Source organism: Haemorhous mexicanus, chromosome 31 (genome assembly GCF_027477595.1).
Source record: "Haemorhous mexicanus isolate bHaeMex1 chromosome 31, bHaeMex1.pri, whole genome shotgun sequence".
Classification (NCBI taxonomy): domain Eukaryota; kingdom Metazoa; phylum Chordata; class Aves; order Passeriformes; family Fringillidae; genus Haemorhous; species Haemorhous mexicanus.
The window spans coordinates 3871915-3894678 of NC_082371.1; the positions used below are offsets into that span (position 1 = coordinate 3871915).

The 22764-nt window shown below is 47.7% G+C and overlaps 4 protein-coding genes across 4 annotated transcripts; 1 reads left to right on the forward strand and 3 right to left on the reverse strand.

Moving 5' to 3' along the window:
• Nucleotides 1–3312: 3312 nt before the first annotated feature.
• LOC132340142 (claw keratin-like) lies at nucleotides 3313–6413 on the reverse strand. Its single transcript, XM_059870942.1, has 3 exons — nucleotides 6260–6413; nucleotides 3454–3723; nucleotides 3313–3347 (listed from the first exon to the last, which is right to left on the reverse strand). Exons 1-3 carry the CDS (start codon nucleotides 6411–6413, stop codon nucleotides 3313–3315), a joined length of 459 nt encoding a protein of 152 aa, XP_059726925.1.
• An 8598-nt stretch (nucleotides 6414–15011) lies between these two features.
• LOC132340198 (feather beta keratin-like) lies at nucleotides 15012–16260 on the forward strand. Its single transcript, XM_059871045.1, has 2 exons — nucleotides 15012–15167; nucleotides 15578–16260. Exons 1-2 carry the CDS (start codon nucleotides 15035–15037, stop codon nucleotides 15901–15903), a joined length of 459 nt encoding a protein of 152 aa, XP_059727028.1. The 5' UTR covers nucleotides 15012–15034; the 3' UTR covers nucleotides 15904–16260.
• A 1204-nt stretch (nucleotides 16261–17464) lies between these two features.
• On the reverse strand, nucleotides 17465–18385 carry LOC132340243 (feather keratin 1). The gene is made up of 2 exons (XM_059871112.1): nucleotides 18254–18385; nucleotides 17465–17925 (listed from the first exon to the last, which is right to left on the reverse strand). Exon 2 carries the CDS (start codon nucleotides 17903–17905, stop codon nucleotides 17600–17602), a length of 306 nt encoding a protein of 101 aa, XP_059727095.1. The 5' UTR covers nucleotides 17906–17925; nucleotides 18254–18385; the 3' UTR covers nucleotides 17465–17599.
• A 2036-nt stretch (nucleotides 18386–20421) lies between these two features.
• On the reverse strand, nucleotides 20422–21505 carry LOC132340242 (feather beta keratin-like). The gene is made up of 2 exons (XM_059871111.1): nucleotides 21387–21505; nucleotides 20422–21104 (listed from the first exon to the last, which is right to left on the reverse strand). The coding sequence occupies exon 2, from the start codon at nucleotides 21082–21084 to the stop codon at nucleotides 20779–20781; it is 306 nt and encodes a 101-aa protein (XP_059727094.1). The 5' UTR covers nucleotides 21085–21104; nucleotides 21387–21505; the 3' UTR covers nucleotides 20422–20778.
• Nucleotides 21506–22764: the final 1259 nt, after the last annotated feature.

Genomic DNA, 22764 nt, shown 5'->3' on the forward strand with positions numbered 1-22764 from the left:
CCTCCCAGCAGGATGGATCCCTCCCCCCCGGAGGAAATCCCGCATTTTCGGCAGGGTTTAGGGCGGGGAATTGTTTAATGGGATCAAACCACAGGAATGTAAACACGGGCAGGAGGAGGAGCCGGCTATTTTTAGCAACCTTGGGGTGTGGCCGATGCTCGGAGTCACCTTGGTCCTCCCGGGGTGGCTCCAGGGTGACAAATTCCGGCCAGCACCGGCCTCAGCTGCCACCAGCCTGCGCCGGGGGCTGAATTTAATGGGAATTCAATCCCCCGGGGGCTGGAGCATTGGGGAAGCGTCATTAATGAAGTTTTTTGCTTAATTGGGTGATGTTATCACCGGATATTCGAACATTTGAAAGCTGATAAGATGTGGTTTGATTCATCCCGGGTTTTTCGTTCCGATGTTTAGTGTAGGAAAAGCAAAAACAGCTTAAAGATGAGGATTTGGGATTTATTTTGAACACCTGAAAATGTTCCTGCCGGGAAGTTCCTTGAGTCACTCCAAGACAATCAAAATTCCCAAATATCCCAAATATTCACCTTGGAATTAATTTCTGTCAATTCCTTCACCCAGCCCCGGGGCGTACAGGAGCTGATTCACCGAAAATCCAAACCGGCTCCTGCCCCAAAAAATCGAAATAATCATCCCGAAAAATGCCGCTCCCAACTCGCATCCTCGCGTTGCTAAAGTGCAGCTGTTGCCCAACATCTGGATGTCCAAATCCAAATCTTCGTGTCGCAAGGCTTGTGTACCGAGATAATTAATGTTTGTGGAGCGTTCCCAACCCCTGTCATTAGGGGAAGGATCACCCAGGAGCTGATTTGTGGAAAAAGCAGATTTGCAGATTTCCTTTGTGGATTAGATGAAATTAAGTGGATTGGTGTGGACAACAAACAGGGCAGGGAGGTGGGGGAGGATTTTGGAAACGTGATTCCCTGGAAATTCCAGCTCGTTAATTCCCAGCTTGATCACTCATTACTTCTAGCTATTACCAAATATCGGCTAATATATACATAATATTTCATATTTATATGTATTTCTTTCACATTTTACAGATCGTCCTTGACCACAATCTATAATATTTGTATTTATTTCTTTCACATGTTGCAGATCTTCCTTGCCCATAATATATAATATTTATATAATATTTATATTTATTCCTTTCACACCTTGCAGATCATCCTTGCCCATAATATATAATATTTATATAATATTTATATTTATTCCTTTCACACCTTGCAGATCGTCCTTGCCTACAATATATAATATTTATATTTATTTCTTTTACACCTTGCAGAGGGTCCTTGCCCACAATCTATAATATTTATATTTATTTCTTTTACACCTTGCAGATCTTCCTTGCCCATAATATATTATATTTGTATTTATTTTTTTCACATTTTAAACTGCACTTTCCATGTTGCAGATCATCCTTGCCCATAATGTATAATATTTATATAATATTTATATCTATTTCTTTCACACCTTGCAGATCGTCCTTGCCCACAATATATAATATTTATATTTATTTCTTTCACACCTTGCAGATCATCCTTGCCCATAATATATAATATTTATATAATATTTATATTTATTTCTTTCACACCTTGCAGATTGTCCTTGCCTACAATATATAATATTTATATTTATTTCTTTCACACCTTGCAGATCGTCCTTGCCCAACTTGTCCTAGCCTGGTGCCCCAGGGAGGGTGACAGAGCCCAGCTCCTGCCTGCACATGCTTGGCCCAGGATTTTTGTCCTATTTTTGGGGAACAGCCTCGTGAGTCGGCTGGAAAATTCATTTCAGGGCTTCAATTAATTAAACAAAAAAAAAATCTGCATTTTTGTGCTGGGCCTGGTGCCCAGAGGCAGAAGAATTTCCCCCCAAAATCCAGGCTGGATGAACTCTGGGAAAAGGCAAAATCTCCTCAGTTTTCCTGGTGGTTTGGTTAGTGCTGATGTGGGGGGTGTTGAGCCTCAGGAAAAGTCCCAAAGTCACTTCTGGGACCAAAAAAGGTTCAAAATGAAATGCAGAGGAGAAAGTTTTCCACCAGAACTGGAGTGACTGGACAGGGGGGTGGGTTCAGACTGAAAAAGGGGAAATTTGGGTTGGAATTGGGTTGGAATTGTTCCCTGGGAGGTCCCAGGTTATTCCATGGATTCTCCATCCCTGGGAGAATCCAAGGCCAGGCTGGACCCACCTGGGATAGGGGAAGGTCCCTGCCCATGGAACTGGGGTGGGATTTTTTGGGATTTAAGGTTCCTCTCCATCCCAAACCATCCCAGAATTCCCTTGGCTGGTTTGGATGGGATTTTAGGGATCAATCCTTCCCTGGCCCAGGTGATTCCATGGATTCCCCATCCCTGGAAGTGCCCAAGGCCAGGCTGGACCCACCTGGGATAGGGGAATGTCCCTGCCCATGGCAGGGGGTGACACTGGATAATTTTTGGGGTCCCTTCCACCCCAAACCATCCTAAAAAAGCAAAATCCAAAAGTGCATCTGCATGACAGCATTTAATGGGAACGAGAAGCTCAATTCACAAGTGCAAAACTCGCTGGAAAGGATAAAATCAAAGAATTCCAGGAGGCCCCACAACAAATCCCCACTCCCACCATTTTCAGAGATTTTAGCAGAAGGATTTTGCAAAGAGATTTGCTCTTACAATTGCTGTAAATATTTTGATTTTGGCTCTTTTTTCCCTTGCATGAAATGAGATAAAGGCAGGAAAAGAAGCTGGGAGAGCGTTACATGGTGAGGCTAAGCAGAAATAAAGCACAGCAAGGAGCTACAAATTCCTAATGTTCAGAAATGCCAAGTAGAGCTGATTTATTTCTTTCTTTTTAAATGCTGGTTCAGCCAAATTTGCAAATGAAGAGGAATTTGGGTAAAATTTCATTTTGGAACCCAAGGTTTTCAGTCATATCGTTTGGGTGGATTTTGTAATTTTTTTATTTTGAGAGAAATTGATAATAAAACGTCCGTGTTGGCATAAAAATGAATTTATTGACAAGCAGCTTTTAGCAAACCAAAAAAAAAAAAAAAAAAAAAGGAGATATATATATTTTTTTTTTAAATCTGGCTTCTTGGAAAATTCTGGGCTTTGGTTTGTCCGAATTTGGAATGAGGTCAATAGAAAAATTTCAGTTTTCTCAGAGTTTGGAAATTCTGGTCCTCGGGCAGGTCTAGTGCCAGGAATCCCTGGATTTCTGGACTCCATGGGAACCTCAGGAGCTCGGCACTTCTACAATCCATTATCCACAAACTTTAGTCGGGCTCTGTCTGACTGCTCAGTTGTGCTTTTCAGTCTATCCACAGATATCCAGGCAGGGTTTAGGTTGGCCTGCAAGTTCCACAACAAAACTGGGATAAGTGAGGAGGAAAAGGATTAAAACTCCCCAAAGCGCCCCAAAAAGAGGCGTCCACACCTGAGCCCAAAGCGCACCTACCCCCGAACCCATGGAATCCCTGGGAGCCCAGGAAGTTCCTGATGTCCAGCAGGGCCGTGGAGCCCACCAGGGTCTGCTGGGGGAAGGTGGTCAGCGTGGGCCCGGGGTAGATGACGGAGTAGGGGGGAAAGTCGGGCTCCACGATGTCCACCACGGTGTCGGGGTACTTGATGACACAGGTGTCGCTGCGGGTCACGGCGAAGGGCTCGGGGCACGCCAGGCCCACGGGTAGGCAGCACTCGTGGAAGGGAGACATGGGGCAGGGCAGAGCTGGAAAGGAGCAAGGAAAGAGAGAAAAATGAGAAAAACCATCCTTGGTGTGGCGGGAGATATCTGGGATAAACAACTGGGTTTTGGTAACGGGGTTGTGGGGATTTATGGGAAATTGGGAGCTCAGGTGGGAGCTGAATTTGGCAAGGCAGAGCTGGAAACAAGGAGGAAAAGAGAGAAAAATGAGAAAAACCATCCTTGGTGTGGCGGGAGATATCTGGGATAAACAACTGGGTTTTGGTAACGCGGTTGTGGGGATTTATGGGAAATTGGGAGCTGAGGTGGGAGCTGAATTTGGCAGGGCAGAGCTGGAAAGGAGCAAGGAAAGAGAGAAAAATGAGAAAAACCATCCTTGGTGTGGCGGGAGAGATCTGGGATAAACAGCGGGGTTTGGTAACTTGGTTGTGGGGATTTATGGGAAATTGGGAGCTCAGGTGGGAGCTGAATTTGGCAAGGCAGAGCTGAAAATAAGCAGGAAAAGAGAGAAAAATGAGAAAAACCATCCTTGGTGTGGCGGGAGATATCTGGTATAAACAACTGGGTTTTGGTAACGCGGTTGTGGGGATTTATGGGAAATTGGGAGCTGAGGTGGGAGCTGAATTTGGCAGGGCAGAGCTGGAAAGGAGCAAGGAAAGAGGGAAAAATGAGAAAAACCATCCTTGGTGTGGCGGGAGATATCTGGGATAAACAACTGGGTTTTGGTAACGCGGTTATGGGGATTTATGGGAAATTGGGAATTACAGAGAGCTCAGGTGGGAGCTGAATTTGGCAGAGCAGAGCTGGAAAGGAACAAGGAAAGAGAGAAAAATGAGAAAAACCATCCTTGGTGTGGCGGGAAATATCTGGGATAAACAGCGGGGTTTGGTAACGGGGTTATGGGGATTTATGGGAAATTGGGAGCTCAGGTGGGAGCTGAATTTGGCAGGAATTGATCAGGAATTCAGGTGGGAGTTGAATTTGGCCTGGAATTGATCAAGAAAAGAGAGAAAAATGAGAAAAAAACCCCATCCTTGGTGAGGCAGGAAATACCTGGGATAAACAGCGGGGTTTGGTAATGTGGTTGTGGGGATTTATGGGAAATTGGGAATTACAGAGAGCTCAGGTTGGAGCTGAATTTGTCCAGTTTAGTTTTCCAACCAGGATCTCTTTTCCTTCCTGGTTGAACTTCCTGCTTTTCAATATAATGATATTTTTCAGACCATCACCATTTTAACCCAAAAATCTTTCATCCCATTCCTTCTCTTCCCAGGATTTTCGCTGTGTCCATCCCACTCCTATTGCCAGTGGAAAACCACGACTCCCAACTCAATCCCAGATTTTAAACTCAGCTTTTAATCCTCATTTAAATCCCCAGCGTGGAGGTTGGAGCTTGTGTCCTCCTCCCACCCTGTTCCAAGTGGAACAGTGAGATCCAGGCTGGAGATCCACCCATTTTTTATGGGACTCATTAGGGATCAGCTGAATATTTGAAATCCCAGAGCACCTTAAGCCCAGCCTGATATCGAGGCCAGATTTTCCCTGGGCATGGTTTAATTATGGATTGAAGGCCGTGCTTGCCCTGGATTGTGCCCACACGGATTGGGCAAGGAAAACGCGGAGGGAGAAGGGATAATTTTCCTCATTTTCCTCATTTTAGCTCTGTGGAGCTGCTGGGGGAGAAATTAAGGGCTGGCAAAGGGGGGGCTTGAAGTGATTTCCTAAATAAATCCCCACTTCACCTCAGGAATCTGTGGGGAGACAAAATCCGGGGGGATTTCTCACGTCTCCACCCCAACATCCCATTTTAACCTTCCTGAGTTAAAAATTCTGAGTTTTTTTTCCAATTGATCCAAGTCCAATCTCCTTAGACTTGAAGGTGAGGAGAAGGCAACCACGGGGTATTTTTCCAGCTGAAAAGCTGGATCTGGAATGGCTGATTTTGAATTGGGAAAAGAAGATTGGTCTGGGGATCTTCCAGTGGTTCCACACGATTTGTAAAAACTCATCCCAGAACTCCTGAAAGGAGGTGAAAAAGGAGCACTCAGATGTTCCTGCTACATTTGGATCTCAAAATTATAAATATGTTTTAACCAATGCCAGCAGTAAAGTGGATTTTGAGTAAGGAAAATCTGTGTTCTGCTCTCTGCAGGATTGGGAAAATATTTAGGGCGAGTTCTCCAACTTAAAAGACACCGGAGCCTCCTGGAAGACAGCTGAGGGTGAGAACATCGTAGAAATTAAATTTAAAATGATAATTTCTTTAATGACACCGACTCTTTAGAATATGAAAAGAGCACCATGGAATTATTGAGACTCTTTAGGAGTCAGAGGGAGTTTTCTGTGCCCTCCCTGCTTTCCTGAGCTCTCCCCTCTGAAGTGTAAAACTTCAATTAACTCCAAACTAAAGGATAATAAAAAGGCTTTTTCTGCTAAAACACCCCCTTGTCCTTTCACAAGCTCGCCCCGTCTTTTGATATTCAGATAGCAATAATAACAATAGTAATAATAATATTAATAATTGATTTAAAATTCAATAATTGATTCAAAATTGACTTACCCGGATCACCCAAGGAGGAGAGGAAAAGAAAAGTGATTAGGGAGGCTTCTACGTAGCAAATGCTTTTATACACGTCCCCGAAGCGCCTGGAGGATGTGACACCCTCTTTGCATGAAGTCTTAATTAGTTGCAAAACAAACTTTGCTGCCTGCATAACTCCTGCGAGTAATGAAACTGTTTTGCTCCCTGTTTGTGTTTGTTCCCTCCCGGAGCTTCCCAGAGCGTGCTACGCCCTCCGGGCAGGATTCACTTTGTCCTTTCAAGGGCCAAAAATAGGGCTCGATCTGCTGCTAATTAACCACATTTCAGTTATTTCGGGGCCTGATCAAGGGTTCTTTTATTGGCATTGGGTTTTCCCTCTCAGGTTTTGTGAAAGGGAGCTGCAGTGGCATCATTTCCTAGCAGGGAACTGCATTATTTTTATAATTTCCCAGCGCGGATGGGATTTTGTTTGTTCCCAAAACCATTCCCAGGGGCATCAATTGTACCCCTACATCCACAGATAAGGAGGAAAAATAAATTCACAATTCCAGAATTCTCAGTAAATCCCATGAATTCTCAAGAAATCCCATGAATTCTCAATTAATCTCATGAATTCTCAATAAATCCCACGAATCCTCAAGAAATCCCATGAATTCTCAAGAAATCCCACGAATTCTAAATAAATCCCATGAATTCTTAATAAATCTCATGAATTCTCAAGAAATCCCATGAATTCTCAAGAAATCCCATGAATTCTAAATAAATCCCATGAATTCTTAATAAATCTCATGAATTCTCAAGAAATCTCATGAATTCTCAAGAAATCTTTGCTTTCACGGTGGCCCCGCAGATAAAGCTTGGCCTTATCTCCCATCCTGTCCTTACAAATCCTGGGATGGGGTTTAAGTGAGCAGCTGGATTTGCTCCTGGGCTTTGCAGGGTTTGACCCCAGTGCAATTAAAGGCACCCAAATCCCACCCACGGTTCTGGCTCCTGACTCAAGGTGAAGTCACCCAGCCTCACACGGCCTTGGTTTTGTTTGTTGGGGTTTTTTTTCTCCCTTTTCCCCCAGTTTTTGGGTTGGAAAGGATAAAATTGTGAGAAAGGGGAGGCTGGAACCATCCAGGTTTACTGGGACAGAATTAAGGGTGGGGGAAAGCAGACAAGAAATTGTTCTGTCCTCATGAAATTTTAATTTAACACAAATTAGGGATGTGACTTTAATATAAAACCATTAAAATATTGGAGAAAATGGCGGTGGGTAGTTGTAGCAATTTATCAACATTTTTGAGTGAACCAGACATGGATTTAAAACGGTTTTATTGAGATTTTAAAGAGGAAATCAATGACAGAAAAATCATAATAAAGACACAAATCAGGATTCCCACAGAAAGAGATTTCTGAGGGAGCCACCAGTTGGGCAGCCAGGAACGTTTTGGGATAACAGCCCCCAGTAATTTTATTTACTGCATAAAATTAAATTAAATCCTATTGGAATACCGGGATGGGGCTCACTTAAATATTTGGGGACACCCTTAAAAGCACAATTCCACCTCCATGTTTCATCCCTGATGCCCAAATCTGCATAAACCCCTTGGGATCAGCCCGAACCCTTTTGTTCCCAAGTGCCCACAAACACTTTTGCCTTAGGACCCCTCTCAGGCTGCAGATAATTTATGCTGGGAGGGATAATTGAGAGTAAATAATAATTAGGAACAAAGGGAGGCAGCTCAACTTCCTGGCACCTGGCTTGGGATGTGAATCCTGGGAAAGAGGAATGAGAATTGTGGATATCCCATCCCTGGAAGTGTCCAAGGCAGGTGGGAATGTCCCAAGATTTAACTCTAATTAACCAGCCTAAGGTGATATGAAAGCTGGATTAATTCAGCTGAAATGTCATTTATAAAGACATAAAAGGACACTAATGCATATTTTAATATTTATATTTATATTTATATTTATATATCCCTATATTTATATAGAGTAATTTTATATACTTTATATTTATATTTTAATGTATATATTTGTATTTTTCTATATTTGCATTTATGGCTATATTTATATATCTATATATTTCTATTTCTATATGTTTACCCACTCAACACTCTTTTTAAAGACAATCATTAACTGTATTGATATAAAATTCACACAATGTTCTGCCAAGTGCAGATAAACCTTAAACCTGAAGGTTTATCCGTGGGAGGTTAGATTTGATGATCTTGGAGCTGGGATTCTGTGAACACTCCCCTTTTCCCAGCCCCTTGTGCTGCAGAACATTCTGGAACTCTTGGGGATTTCTGCTCCCTCTGCATTTTTGGCCCCTCTATAAAAAAATCTCCTGGGCCTTTCCCTCGCAGGCGGATTTTCCGTGGCCTTTGGCAGATTTTAATTCCAGTTATTATCTGGGTGTAGGGAAGCACAGGAGGCAAATGAATTCTCCGAGGTCACCCCTGGAGCAGGCGGAGGAACCCGCAGTGAACCGAGCTGCCATTGATTTGAATTTAGTTCAATTCCAGATTTGAATTCCAGCGGCTCCTGCAGGCCTTGGCTGCGGTTCCACGGATCCGTGGGGGGAAGGAGAACCCCCAAATCCCCAGGACTGAGGGATCTCCAACCCCTCAATCCTGGGGGATGGAGCTGGGAACGAAGGGCTGGGAGCTCCAAGCCCTGGCAGGGATTTAGGGAAGGGCTGGGAGCGCTTTTGGACGTGGCCTGAAATGGCGTCTCCGGCTGGGGCCTGGAAATCTCCGCCAATAAACACAGCCCTGGGTTTTATTTTAATAAATTATTCCCTTTTCAAAGTGCCCTGTGTCGTCATGTTCTCCCGGTGTGTTGTTTTGTGGAGTCCTGGGAAGGTTTAAAGAAAGAGCTTTAAAAATTATTTCATTCCAAGCCCTCCCAGGAGCACAGGCCGCATCCAGCCAGGCCTCGGATGCTTCCAGGGACGGGGAATCCACAATTCCCTGCAAAACCTCCCCACCCTCCCACAGAACAATTTTATCCCGAATTCCTCCCTCAGAACGAGCAGGGAACTTCGATTTCTTTCCGTTTTCCCCTCAAAAAAAAGTGCTGAGTTTCCCGAAGCTGCTGAAGGCCTTCAAGGCCCGATCCCTAATTAAAACCTTTGTTTATGTCTTTCGAAACCTGCAGCTGCCACTTAAGAAATCTGCAATTAGTGGGGCCTGCAAATTGCTGCCATGGATGGGGTAATGATCCCCAGGCAGAAAATAATTCCTTTTTAATGAAAATCCCGCCTCAAAAATCACCCCTTAGGAAAGGTGGAATAATCGTATCAGCGCGGGTTTATCGGCTTTTAGCAGTTAAAGAGGGGGGAAACCAAGCAAATAAATCATAATGATAATAATAAAAACAGGAGGGGGAAGCTGTTGGGATTTTCTTCAATTAATTGAAATATTAACGAAGCCTTTTGTATGTGCGTGAAGTGCTAATTAATTCCAGGTTAATTTTTAGGGCTGAGTTCTGCATTCTCTCCTTATGGGTCACTCTGGCCCCATTTGCATTTCTGCTCCTGTTCCTTCCTCAGGGATGTTTTCCATCCCACAATTCCAGAAGATTTGGGGTTTTTTGGTTTTTTTTGGGGTTTTTTTGGTGGTTTTTTTGGTTTTTTTTGGTTTTTTTTCCTGAGACTGCAAAGCTCAGAATTAAACTAAAAAAATCAATTTTTTTCCTCAACTCCCTCCCTGAAAAGCCCCAAATTTTTATTAAATCTTAATCAAAGTTATTTATTTGTTATTCCTTTATCAATATGAAAAATTCAGCTCTGAGCCTCTTTCCCTAAATCCAAAATTAACCAGGAATGATCTCCACATTTTGATTTAACAATCATTCCCTGCTTGTGTAATTCCTGAGGAATCAGTGCTGTCCAAGGTCCAGGTTTTCTCTGCAACAAATTCCAGCATTTGCCTGTTCTGGGAAATCTGGCAAAAGTAAAAAAGCAAGGTTTTAAAATCCAAATCAAACCAGAGAAAATATTTATAATTATTAATATAATGATTATAATAAGAAATATTATTATTTATTAATGTGAGTATTTACAATATAGTAATATTTATGATAAATATAATGAATATTTATAGTTTATTATATGTAAAACATTATATTAATACTTGTAAACATAGAATTGTTTTAATGTTTGTTTATACATTTATTTTTATATGAATATTCAAATATTTAAATATATGTGTATAAATTATGAAATTAGATTTAATATTTTTATTTTTATTTTATATTTATTTTATATTAATTATTGATATATTTATATAATATTTATTTATTTGATAATGTATTTTAAAAATATTTATTTCTGACCAGAGAATGTCCATTACCAACCTTGCCACGTCCTTCGGGGTGACTTTGTGACTCTCTTTGTGATCCTGCAATCCTGCTGCATCCCTAAAAGCTGCTAATGAATGTTTGACATGAATAAATCATTCATGAGAGTTTCCAAAGGGCTTTGAAATCCTTTAATCTGAAACTTCCCGGGGCTGTTCCCGGGGCTGGCCTTGCCTTGGGAACTTTGCAGAGTCACCCATTTCTGCAGGAATAATTCCAGAGAGAAATGGGATGAATTATTTAAAAAGGGGAAATAAGAATAAAAATGGGCAATTCAAGTTTCAGGGAAAGGGGGATGGAGCACGAGCCCTTTTCCTACTGAAATCTCCCAATATTCTGATTATTTTATATATGCATAAAAACATATAATAAATTATATCTATAATTTTCACATAGATATAATTACATACATAACTTTATTTATGATTTTTATAATATTTATAAAATATTTTAAATACACATACTTAAAAATACAAAATATTTGTCAATATAAATATAAATATAAATATAAATATAAATATAAATATAAATATAAATATAATGTGATTTTTAAATAAATATAAATATAATTTTATATAAATATCAATATATCCCCGAGAGGATGGAGGAAAGGCTGAGGGAATTGTTCTGCCCACACAGAAATTGGGATTTTATTCCTTATTCTTTAATAAAGAACATTTCTGGCCAGCCTCGGTGTGCTCTGGGGCACATCTTTGAGCATCACCCCCCATTTACGGGCCAAGAGCTGCCCGGGGATGACAAAAACCTCATTCCCGAGCTCATTTTGGGGTCATTTCACCAAAACCTGCAGCTTTCAGCCCAGGGGACGAGGCAGGGAAAGTGCCCGGTGTCCCCTGAGCTCTGCCCTTCCCTACAGCCAGATTTGTTTTTCACCTGCTCCTTGTTTGCTCCTTTAATAGAGCAGCGATTTTTATTTTTTCCCCCCTCTTTAAATCCCTCTAAATGACGAGGTGGGACGGGGAGAGCCCCGAGGCAGCGACTCTGATCCCGAAAGTGCCATCCCAGGTGCTCATTAATGGTTTGCACATCCCTGTGTCATTATCCCCAGCGTGGAATTGGCTTCAGCCACCCATGGGTTGAGCAATAAAAGCCCTCAAAGATAAACAGATCAGAGCTCAGCTGTCATTCCAGTAATCAGCTCCTAATCAGGTCAGGATTCTTGGCCTCAGAAGGCTTTTTTGTATTTTATTATTTCCTATGCTGTGTGCATTTTAAAGCCCAGGAATGGAATAAATGAAATCCCAATAATGGAATAAATGAAATCCCAATAGTGGAATAAATTAAATCCCAATAGTGGAATAAATTAAATCCCAATAGTGGAATTAATAAAATCCCAATAATGGAATAAATGAAATCCCAATAGTGGAATAAACTAAATCCCAATAGTGGAATAAATTAAATCCCAATAGTGGAATAAATTAAATCCCAAGAATGGTATAAATTAAATTCCAGTAATGGAATAAATTAAATCCCAGTAGGGGAATAAATTAAATCCCTAAAATGGGATAAATAAAATCCCAGTGGTGGAATAAATTAAATCCCAGTAATGGAATCATTTCAATGGAATTAATTCCATTATAATTAATGGAATAACCTGGATCCAGGGAGAGGCAAATAAACTCCTTTTCCTGGGTTTCACAAATCCATTCCCTGGGTTTGTGTTGTGATTTCCTGTCGGTCTCCCAGGAAATCTTGGAATGCTTTGGGATGGAATGGAAATTCATCTCATCCCTGCCCTGCCATGGACAGGGACATTCCCACCATCCCTGGGTGCTCCAGCCTGGCCTTGGACACTTCCAAGGATGGAGCATCCATGGGATAACCCCTGCCAGGACCTCCCCACCCTCCCAGGGAGGGATTCCTTCCCAATATCCCACCTTAATTTTCTCCTTGTCGATCTGAACCTTCCCAAAATCCCAACTAAATTTCCTTTCTGTCAGTCTGAACCTTCCCAAAATCCCACCTAAATTTCCTTTCTGTCAGTCTGAACTCTTCCCCCTTGTCCTGGCACCCCATCCCTTGGGAATTGTCTCTCCCCCTTTCCTCGTTGCCCCTTCAGGTCCTCCAAGGCCACAGTTGGGTGACCCCAAAGCTTCTCCAAGCTGAACATTCCCAGTTCTCCCAGCAGAGCTGCTCCATCCCTCTGATCCCATCCTGGAGCCTCCTCTGGGCTCTCCCAGCAGCTCCAGGTCCTCCCTGGGCTGAGATCCAGGGCAGCTCTGCAGGTGAGGTCTCACCTGAGCAGGGCCCTGCTGGACCCCCTTCCCCATCCCCACCTCGTTTTGTTCCCAGTGCTGCTGCCCAAAATTGTCACAAGAATCCCAAGCAGCCTTGGATCCACTCCAGAGGCTCCGTGGGAGGTTATTATGACACACAAAACGACTTTTTAATGAAAAAATTAATAACCCTGGGTTCTGACGCTGTCAAATGCTGTCTGCCCGGGGAGTAACCAAATTCCGGGTGACGTTGTTGCCCAAGTGACAAAACCATCCCAATTTTGCATTGGAGCTGCAGCATTTCCATGGCTGATGCACTCTGTGTGTCTCAACCATTTAATGAATATTTGGGATTGGCTTTGAAGTTCTTCCCTTTCAAGAAGCTGAAGAGCTTCAGTTGTTCTGCAGACACACACCTCCGAGGCTTCGGGATGTGGGATGAAGTTAAATGAGAGATGGAGGTTCTGATACTGCTGGGAGGGAGCTTCCAGTGAAATGTCTTTTTTTTTAAATTAAAAAAATACTTTCTAGAAAAAAATCCCTTTTTTTTTTTTTTAATTGAAAAAATACTTCCTTTTGAAATATTGAAATGTCTTTTTTTAAAATTTAAAAATACTTACTAATCATTCCACTTTGAGTGAAATATTCTTTTTTTTTTTTTTTAATAAAAAAGGTACTTGCTAAAAGAATTAATTTTTTTAAATTAAAAAAATAATTTCTAAAAAAACTTCCCACCAGTTGTGGAGTCACAGAATGGTTTGGGGTGGAAGGGACCTTAAAGATCACCTTGTCCCAACCCCTTCCATGGGCAGGGCCACCTCCCACTAGGTCAAGTTGCTCAATGTCCCATCCAGGAATGGATCACATCCTTCAGCCTCAAGCATCACAGGAAACATTCCCAATTAATTTGGTCCTTCTCTGAACTGAAATCTTCAAATAATTCTAAAAATAAACCCCCCCAGTCTGAGGATTAAATCATTTTATCCCTTCATGGTCAGTTTAATTCTTGTTTTGCTGCAGTCACAATGTGCTAAGCCTTGCTTTAATGAATAAAATGAAACATTTCTCACCTCAGAAAGGTTTTGGGGTGGAAAAATTGAAGCTGGAGACTTCTTCCCCTTGGTTAGCCAAAATTACCCACTCAAATTGTTCGAGTTGAGCAGAAATGATTGTTGGCTGCACCACCTGAATGAAGCATTTGGGGTTCTGGCTTTGGGGATGGCCATAAATAAACCAAAATTAGGTGTCCCAGCAATTGCAGGGATGCCACCAACCCTGTGTTCCCAATTGCTGCCATTCCTGTCCTCCAGCAGGGCTGTCAGGATGTCACCAGTGGCCATCCTGGCCTCCAAACTGTGGTGCCAGGACACAAAACCTGAGCTCATTCCAGCCCTAATTAGGCCAGGGAAGCAACTTGCCCAGTTAGCCCATAGCCACCACCAGCTGCTGAATGTTTTATTTCCACTGAGAAACAGAATTCAGCTCCTTGTTGGAAAAATGAAAGGAAAAACCATTCCTGGAGACTTTGCAGAAGCTGCTCTGAGGGTCAATGGGGAATTATTCCCAAAAAGGGCTTCAAATGTGAAGCTGACTTGGAAAAAAAACACATTTTAAAAAATTCAGATTTTGGTTATTAAACGCACTTGGAGGTTCTCCACAAACTGAAGGCAGTGACACAACAAACTACAAACCATGAGGTGGTTTCTGGAATAAAATGCTGAATGTTGACTGAAAAGCTGAAAAAAAATTGGTGCCGCTCCGGGTTTGTGACCTAATTAGGCCCTCGCCTAAACCAGGGCTTCATTCTCGGTGAGAGATTCAAACCAGACATGTGGCACAATCTGAAAACACAGGGGAAAATAGCTGCAATGACATTTATGCAAAACATGCAAATGCTGTGTGAATCTGGAGCTAGCTGGGATGAGTCTGGCCTGGTTTTAATTTGGAAATGGCCACGAGACAGACGAGGCAGTGACTAAACTGCCAGACAGAGGAGGAAAAACACGTTGCTTTCCAAGGAGATGGCCACAAAGGCCTGAATTACCTGAATCAACAGTGCTGGCCAGGAGGGGCCTTTGATCTCTAATTGAGTCACATAAAACGAGGTTCCACCATGGAATGGAGATGCCAGCAGCAAGGAAATGGGGAAGGAACATTGCAGCCCCAAATCAAAGGTTGGTGCTGGGGGAAGGGAGTGTTTTCCATGCAGGATGAGCTTGGGAAACACATCCCAGGAGCAAAGGCTGGCCCTGGGGCTAAGCAGGATGGTATAAAACCCACTCTGAGCACAGGATCCCTCATCCACCTCTCCTGCCTTCTCCTCCTCGGTGACACAGGTGAGCTGCAACCACCTTCTCCTTCTCTTCTCCTTCTCCTTCTCCTTCTCCTTCTCCTTCTCCTTCTCCTTCTCCTTCTCCTTCTCCTTCTCCTTCTCCTTCTCCTTCTCCTTCTCCTTCTCCTTCTCCTTCTCCTTCTCCTTCTCCTTCTCCTTCTCCTTCTCCTCTTTGTCTTTGCCTTCATCTCTTGCCTTGCTGCTGTGAAGCTCCTGATGAGAACTTTGCTCCCAGATCCTGCTCCCAGCCTCTGCTCGCTGCAAGGAGCTGGGAGAAGCTCTTGGGCTCTTTGCAGGAAGCCGAGGGGATGGGGCTCCTGATCCTTTCATCCTCCCTGTTCCTGTCCCTTCCCTGGGCCTCTGCTCCTTCTCCTGCTGAGGCCGTGCCTCAAGTTCTGCCTGTGCCTCCTCCAGGAGCTGCTCCAGCCCCAGCCATGTCCTGCTACGACCTGTGCCGGCCCTGCGGCCCCACCCCGCTGGCCAACAGCTGCAACGAGCCCTGTGTGCGGCAGTGCCAGGACTCGCGGGTCATCATCGAGCCGTCCCCCGTGGTGGTCACCCTGCCCGGGCCCATCCTCAGCTCCTTCCCCCAGAACACCGCCGTGGGATCTTCCACCTCCGCCGCCGTGGGCAGCATCCTCAGCGAGTCCGGGGTCCCCATCAACTCGGGGGGCTTTGGGCTCTCGGGGATCTCTGGCCTCGGTGGTCGCTACTGCGGCCGCAGGTGCCTGCCCTGCTAGAGCGGGGCCGCGCGTCCAGCGAGTGCCTCCCCAGGCCAAGTGTCCCCTGGAGCTGCTGGCCAGCGTTTCCAGAGGCCTCGGGGTCCCTGCAGCCCTCCTGCCAAGGAGGGAGGCAAACGTGGCCACCTGAGGCTTCTGCTTGTCCTGCTTTCCTCTGCGCCTCCCCGGGCCCTGCCGTGCCCGGCTCTGCTGGCCCAGGGGCTCAGCCCCAGCCCAGCCCAGCAGCGGGGTCCTGCTGCTCCCGCTGGCCCCGTGCCCGGGCCAGGCAGACGTGTGTCCCACTGCTGGCCAGGCCTGCCTGCCCACCCCTGCTTTCTTTCTGTCTTCACACTCAATAAAGTTCACTTTGCATTGGAACTGGAGTCTGCTGGAGTTCCTGCCCTGCTGGGATGTGCAGCTCAGCTGCTCCTTGGTGGGGGGTGATGCCCTGGGGAGGTTTGGGTGGTTAAAGGCCAGGGATGGACCTTACACACACCTGGGCAAGGTGAGAACCTCCAAGGCCACAATCTCTGGAAGTGCCATGGGGCAGTGGAGGGTGTGTGGCCTTGTGTGAGTGTGCACAGGGTGACCAGGAGGTGCCCCAGGGGACACCTGAGCCAGGCTGAGGTTGGGGATGTGCTGAGGGTGAATGTGTAAGGTGGACATGGGTCAGGGATGGACACAGAGGGAACATGATTCCTCCTCTGAGGGAGGGCAGGAGTGATGGAGACATGGCCTGGGCCTGTACCCAGGCCTAGGAGGGAGCAGTGGAACCATCTTATCCCCCACCCAAATTGTCCTGTGGTCAGGAGCAGTAATTGCTGTGGACTCATTCCGTGTGTCACCGTGTCCTGAAGGAGCAGGAGTCTGGAGGAGACCTGCAGAACTCTGCTGTGTTGACTGGCCACTTGATCTAGGAGTCTTTTTCCTGCCTTGAGGACTCTGGGATTCCTCCACAGAAGTGACCCATCCTCAGTTCATTTCCACTATTTCCACTGTGCCAACACCTGGCACAGGACTCACATTTCTCTTTGCACACCTGCCCTGGGTGCCACATGTCACCTCAGAACCTTGGCTTGTCCCTGTGCCCCAGGGTTTGGATGCTGTGCTTGGATGCAGGCAAGGAAAACAACCACTCGTAGCTGGAAATGCACAACAAAGGCTTTGGGAAGGTGCCTGTAAATCCACACAGAAATCTCTGCTGGAAGGTCAATGTTTTGCCTCATCAGATGGAACCCAATGTCCAACCTCCCTCCTGGGTCAAATGTCCCCTGGAGCACCTCCTGGTCACCCTGTGCACAATCTCAAGGCCACACACCCTCCAATCCCACCCAAACCCTCCAGGGCATCACATCCCCCACAGGACAGCTTTAGCTGGTGATCCCAAAACGGAAGGAACTCCAGGAAACTCCAGTTCCAATGCAGAGTGAACTTTATTGAGTGTGAAGACAGAAAGAAAGCAGGGGTGGGCAGGGCCTGGGCCAGGCTGGCCCAGCAGCGGGGCTGGGCAGGCAGCCCTGGCCAGCAGCGGGACACACGCCTGCCTGGCCCGGGGAGGCGCAGAGGAGAGCAGGACAAGCAGAAGCCTCAGGTGGCCACGTTTGCCTCCCTCCTTGGCAGGAGGGCTGCAGGGACCCCGAGGCCTCTGGAAACGCTGGCCAGCAGCTCCAGGGGACACTTGGCCTGGGGAGGCACTCGCTGGACGCGCGGCCCCGCTCTAGCAGGGCAGGCACCTGCGGCCGCAGTAGCGACCACCGAGGCCAGAGATCCCCGAGAGCCCAAAGCCCCCCGAGTTGATGGGCACTCCCTCCTCACTCAGGATGCTGCCCACGGCGGCGGAGGTGGAGGATCCCACGGCGGTGTTCTGGGGGAAGGAGCTGAGGATGGGCCCGGGCAGGGTGACCACCACGGGGGACGGCTGGATGACCACGCGGGAGTCCTGGCACTGCCGCACACAGGGCTCGTTGCAGCTGTTGGCCAGCGGGGTGGGGCCGCAGGGCCGGCACAGGTCGTAGCAGGACATGGCTGGGGCTGGAGCAGCTCCTGGAGAAGGCAGGGAAAGCACCCACAATGTGTGAGGCACACAGGGAGATGCTGCTCGCAGGAGGAAACACAGCCTGGGCAGAAGGGACAGCCTGGAGAGGGAGCAAGGGAGGAACCCAACAGCCCTGAGCCCAAAGAGTTCCCTGCAAAGAAATCCCAACATCTCCCACCTCTCCCCAGCTAAAAACAACCACAGAAACCTGGTGAGAGCAGGATCGAGGAGAAAGACTCTCAGAGAGCACTATGGAGAGGCAAAGATTCCATTGAAGGCCAAGGCAGAAGAGACAGAGAGAAGGAGAAGAGGGAGGCAAAGGTCCTTGCAGCTCACCTGTGTCACCGAGGAGGAGAAGGCAGGAGAGGTGGATGAGGGATCCTCACTTGCTCTGCCTTTTATACTGTCCCACACAGCCCCGGGCCCGACGCGCCTCTGCACAGGGAACGTGTTTACCAACAAGCTCATATTTTATGCAAAACATCCCCAATTAAGTAAACTGGAGGTTGTTTACACTCCCTGCAAGGCTGCCTTTTCATTTCCCTGTGCAGGACATGCCCATTCAGCCAAACTGGCTCCTTTCAAGTGCCAGCCTTAGAGGCCAAAAGGTTTTTAGGGTATTTTTCAGCCAGAACCAGGCTGATGTTTCAGCCAGCTGGGTGGAGTGGTGCTGTATTTCCAGGTGATGTCAGCACCTTCCTCTCCTGAGGCAGCTCTGAGCCTTTGGAGTGATAAATGCAGTATTTTTTATTATAAACTCAGGATTAAAGGGCTGGCTTTGGCGGGGACTGGCCGTAGACGTTGCTCCCTGTGACTCCAAGGCCTTTCAAGCCTTCTTAGACATCTTTTATTCATCAGAGAGACTACATGGGTTGGTTTTGAACTTTCTTTGGGATCTCATATTGCCTTTAGAAGAAATTTTCTCGTTTCTCCTGCCTTTCACCTCTTTCAGCATCGCCTGGAGTTCTCCAATCAGCAGAAGGGGACAGTTCCAGAAGGAAGGACGCCGCTTTCCCAACAAATACGATTTCCTAACAAATATTAGTCAGGGTCATTATCTTGCAGAAAACACTCCCTAATGAGAACATCTGACTTCAAAACTCTTCCTTCTCCCATTCCTCACGGCCATCCCTCCAGCCCTTTTTCCCCCCTGCCTCTGACCAGACCCTACACCCCATCCCAAACACTCGGGAATGTTTCCAAGCAGGACACAGAGAACAGCTGAGAGCTGGCAGTGCCCACAAACCCAGCCTGGACAGCAGCAGGGTCAGGATGTCCCCAGAGATGGGCAAGGGAAGGATTCCATGCTCTGAGCCACATTTCCTGGGGCAAGGGCAGAGCTGGTGTCCCCAGGAGCGATGACAGTCTCGCCTGGGCACCACCGTGACACCCCTCAGGGCAAACGGGGCAAAACTCCTGTCCCAGCGAGGCTGGGGCTCCATCAGAGACAGAAAAATCCTAAATCCCAGAGGTCCAAGCCAGATTCCTCCTCCAGGAAGATGAAGGGAGCTCTCAGGTTGACATGAGAAGTTTCTCCAAACAAACAGTTTCAGGAGAATCCCCCAGGTGTGGCAGGGCGGATCTAACAGAGAGATTTCCTTCCAAACACACACACACTTCATGTTTCCATCTGGACATTTCCACTTAAATCCCTCCCACAGGCAAAACACTGAATGCAACAAAGGCATTTCCAGCCCTCTCTCCTCCCTCACCCAGCCCTCCCCACCGAGGGTGTCCATGAAGCCCTGGGTGTCCCCACCAACCCCACTCTCTTGGGGTGTCCTGGGGGTGTTGCCTCCCTTCCCTGGTTCCATTTTGACCCTGTTGCTCCAATGTCCCCTCCTGGCTCGTGCAGGGACGGGAGGGCATTTCCACAGCAGATAAAGAGACAGAGGAACTTGGCAGGATGGCTTTATTTCACACACTGAAGCCCAAAATAGGGCAGAGGAGCAGCCTTTGACTGTCAGCAGGGGGCTGCAGGGCCAGGCATGCCCCATTGCCTGGGGAGAAACACTCCACAGAATGCAGGAAAACAAAAATTGGGCATCACGTTGACTTTGGCAGTTGGGCACATGTCCCTTCAACTTGTTTGGGACTCCCTCTGGTTCGAGGGCTTGGGAGGAGTGCTTGAGGAAGGAAGAAGGCAAAGGTCCAGGGGTAGGTGGTAAAACACAACCATGGCTTGGGCAGGTGGGTGAAACTGGCGCAGGAACATCGGCTCAGCGGCTTGACTCATCAGCTGGAAGTTGTCCAACCTCAGCCTGGCTCAGATGTCCCCTGGGGCACCTCCTGGTCACCCTGTGCACATTCACACAAGGCCACACGCCCTCCACTGCCCCATGGCACTTCCAGAGATTGTGGCCTTGGAGGTTCTCACCTTGCCCAGGTGTGTGTAAGGTCCATCCCTGGCCTTTAACCACCCAAACCTCCCCAGGGCATCACCCCCCACCATGGAGCAGCTGAGCTGCACATCCCAGCAGGGCAGGAACTCCAGGAGACTCCAGTTCCAATGCAGAGTGAACTTTATTGAGTGTGAAGACAGAAAGAAAGCAGGGGTGGGCAGGCAGGCCTGGCCAGCAGTGGGACACACGTCTGCCTGGCCCGGGCACGGGGCCAGCGGGAGCAGCAGGACCCCGCTGCTGGGCTGGGCTGGGGCTGAGCCCCTGGGCCAGCAGAGCCGGGCACGGCAGGGCCCGGGGAGGAGCAGAGGAAAGCAGGACAAGCAGAAGCCTCAGGTGGCCACGTTTGCCTCCCCCCTTGGCAGGAGGGCTGCAGGGACCCCGAGGCCTCTGGAAACGCTGGCCAGCAGCTCCAGGGGACACTTGGCCTGGGGAGGCACTCGCTGGACGCGCGGCCCCGCTCTAGCAGGGCAGGCACCTGCGGCCGCAGTAGCGACCACCGAGGCCAGAGATCCCCGAGAGCCCAAAGCCCCCCGAGTTGATGGGGACCCCAGACTCGCTGAGGATGCTGCCCACGGCGGCGGAGGTGGAGGATCCCACGGCGGTGTTCTGGGGGAAGGAGCTGAGGATGGGCCCGGGCAGGGTGACCACCACGGGGGACGGCTCGATGATGACCCGCGAGTCCTGGCACTGCCGCACACAGGGCTCGTTGCAGCTGTTGGCCAGCGGGGTGGGGCCGCAGGGCCGGCACAGGTCGTAGCAGGACATGGCTGGGGCTGGAGCAGCTCCTGGAGAAGGCACAGGCAGAACTTGAGGCACGGCCTCAGCAGGAGAAGGAGCAGAGGCTGAGGGAAGGGACAGGAACAGGGAGGATGAAAGGATCAGGAGCCCCATCCCCTCGGCTTCCTGCAAAGAACCCAAGAGCTTCTCCCAGCTCCTCGCAGTGAGCAGAGGCTGGGAGCAGGATCTGGGAGCAAAGTTCTCAACAGGAGCTTCACAGCAGCAAGGCCAGAGATGAAGGCAAAGACAAAGAGAAGGAGAAGAGGGAGGCAAAGGCCCTTGCAGCTCACCTGTGTCACCGAGGAGGAGAAGGCAGGAGAGGTGGATGAGGGATCCTCACTTGCTCTGCCTTTTATACTCTCCCACACAGCCCCGAGCCCACGGGCACCCTCAGCACAGGGAACGTGTTTACCAAGCTCATCCTGAATGCAAAACATCCCCATTAGAGAAATGGGGACACTGCAATGCTGCTTTTTCATTTCCCTGTGCAGGACATGCCCAGTCAGCCTCCCAGGCTCCTTTCAAGTGCCAGGATTAGAGGCCAAAACGTGTCTGGGGGCAGTGCCACGTCAGCAGGGCCGGGTGATGCAGCTGGTGTTGGGGACTGTCCTATTTCACCAGGGGACTCCAGGCCCTTTGCCCTCCAGGGCCTCACTTTTGGACTCCCAGAATGGTCAGGGCATTTTTTCTGGCATCCCTAAAATAACAAGTCACACTTTAAAATGTGTTTTCTGGGACAGGAGTCACCTCATCCGCTGGGTAACCAAATACTCGAGTCCAGCAGAGGTGGGTGTAAACTTCCCTGTCACTTGGACACTCTGAAGAATCAGGGATTTCACATCCAGACAAATCCACGTGCTCTTTGCCCTTCCATGCCTTCGCAGAGAGCCCCCAGCATCCTCAAGTCAACAAGAGGATGTTTGAAAAGCAGAAAGTCCTCTCCAACACACCCTAACTCTGCTTTCACCAGCTCTACCCAGCACCAAGTGTCCATGCTGGGCCTTTCCCACTGCTCCTTCTCCACCCCCAAATCTCCAAAACCCTTCTGGGAGCCTACACTAAAAATCACTAGCAGGCAGTGGAAAGAGCCTGCAGAGCTCTCCAACGAGACATCAAAACACATCAGAAGGACTCACGGTCTGGGAATGTCATCAGGAAAACACTGGAGGCAAGCAGACAGCAAGATCACGGGCTCCTCTTCCATCCTGTCAGCACACTCAGACATGCAGGGTCCGCCTGGCCTGGCCTCGTCCTGATGTCTGGTCTGGAACATTCAGGGGCTGCCCTGGAATGGTCTCTGAGCCCTCCATTCCCTGGAATGGTCTCTGACCCCTCCATTCCCTGGAATGGTCTCTGAGCCCTCCATTCCCTGCCCTCCATCCCTGGAATGGTCTCTGACCCCTCCATTCCCTGGAATGGTCTCTGACCCCTCCATTCCCTGCTCTCCATCCCTGGAATGTTCTCAGACCCCTCCATTCCCTGGAATGATCTCTGACCCCTCCATTCTTCTGCTCCAGATGGAGTGAGGGTCACTTCTTGTGTTTGGACAATGTTCTCAGGCACAGGGTGGGATTTTGGGGTGTCAGTGCAGGGCCAGGAGTTGGATTTGATGATTTCGGGGTCCCTTCCAAATCTGGATATTCCACAATTCCGTGATTCCCTGAATGT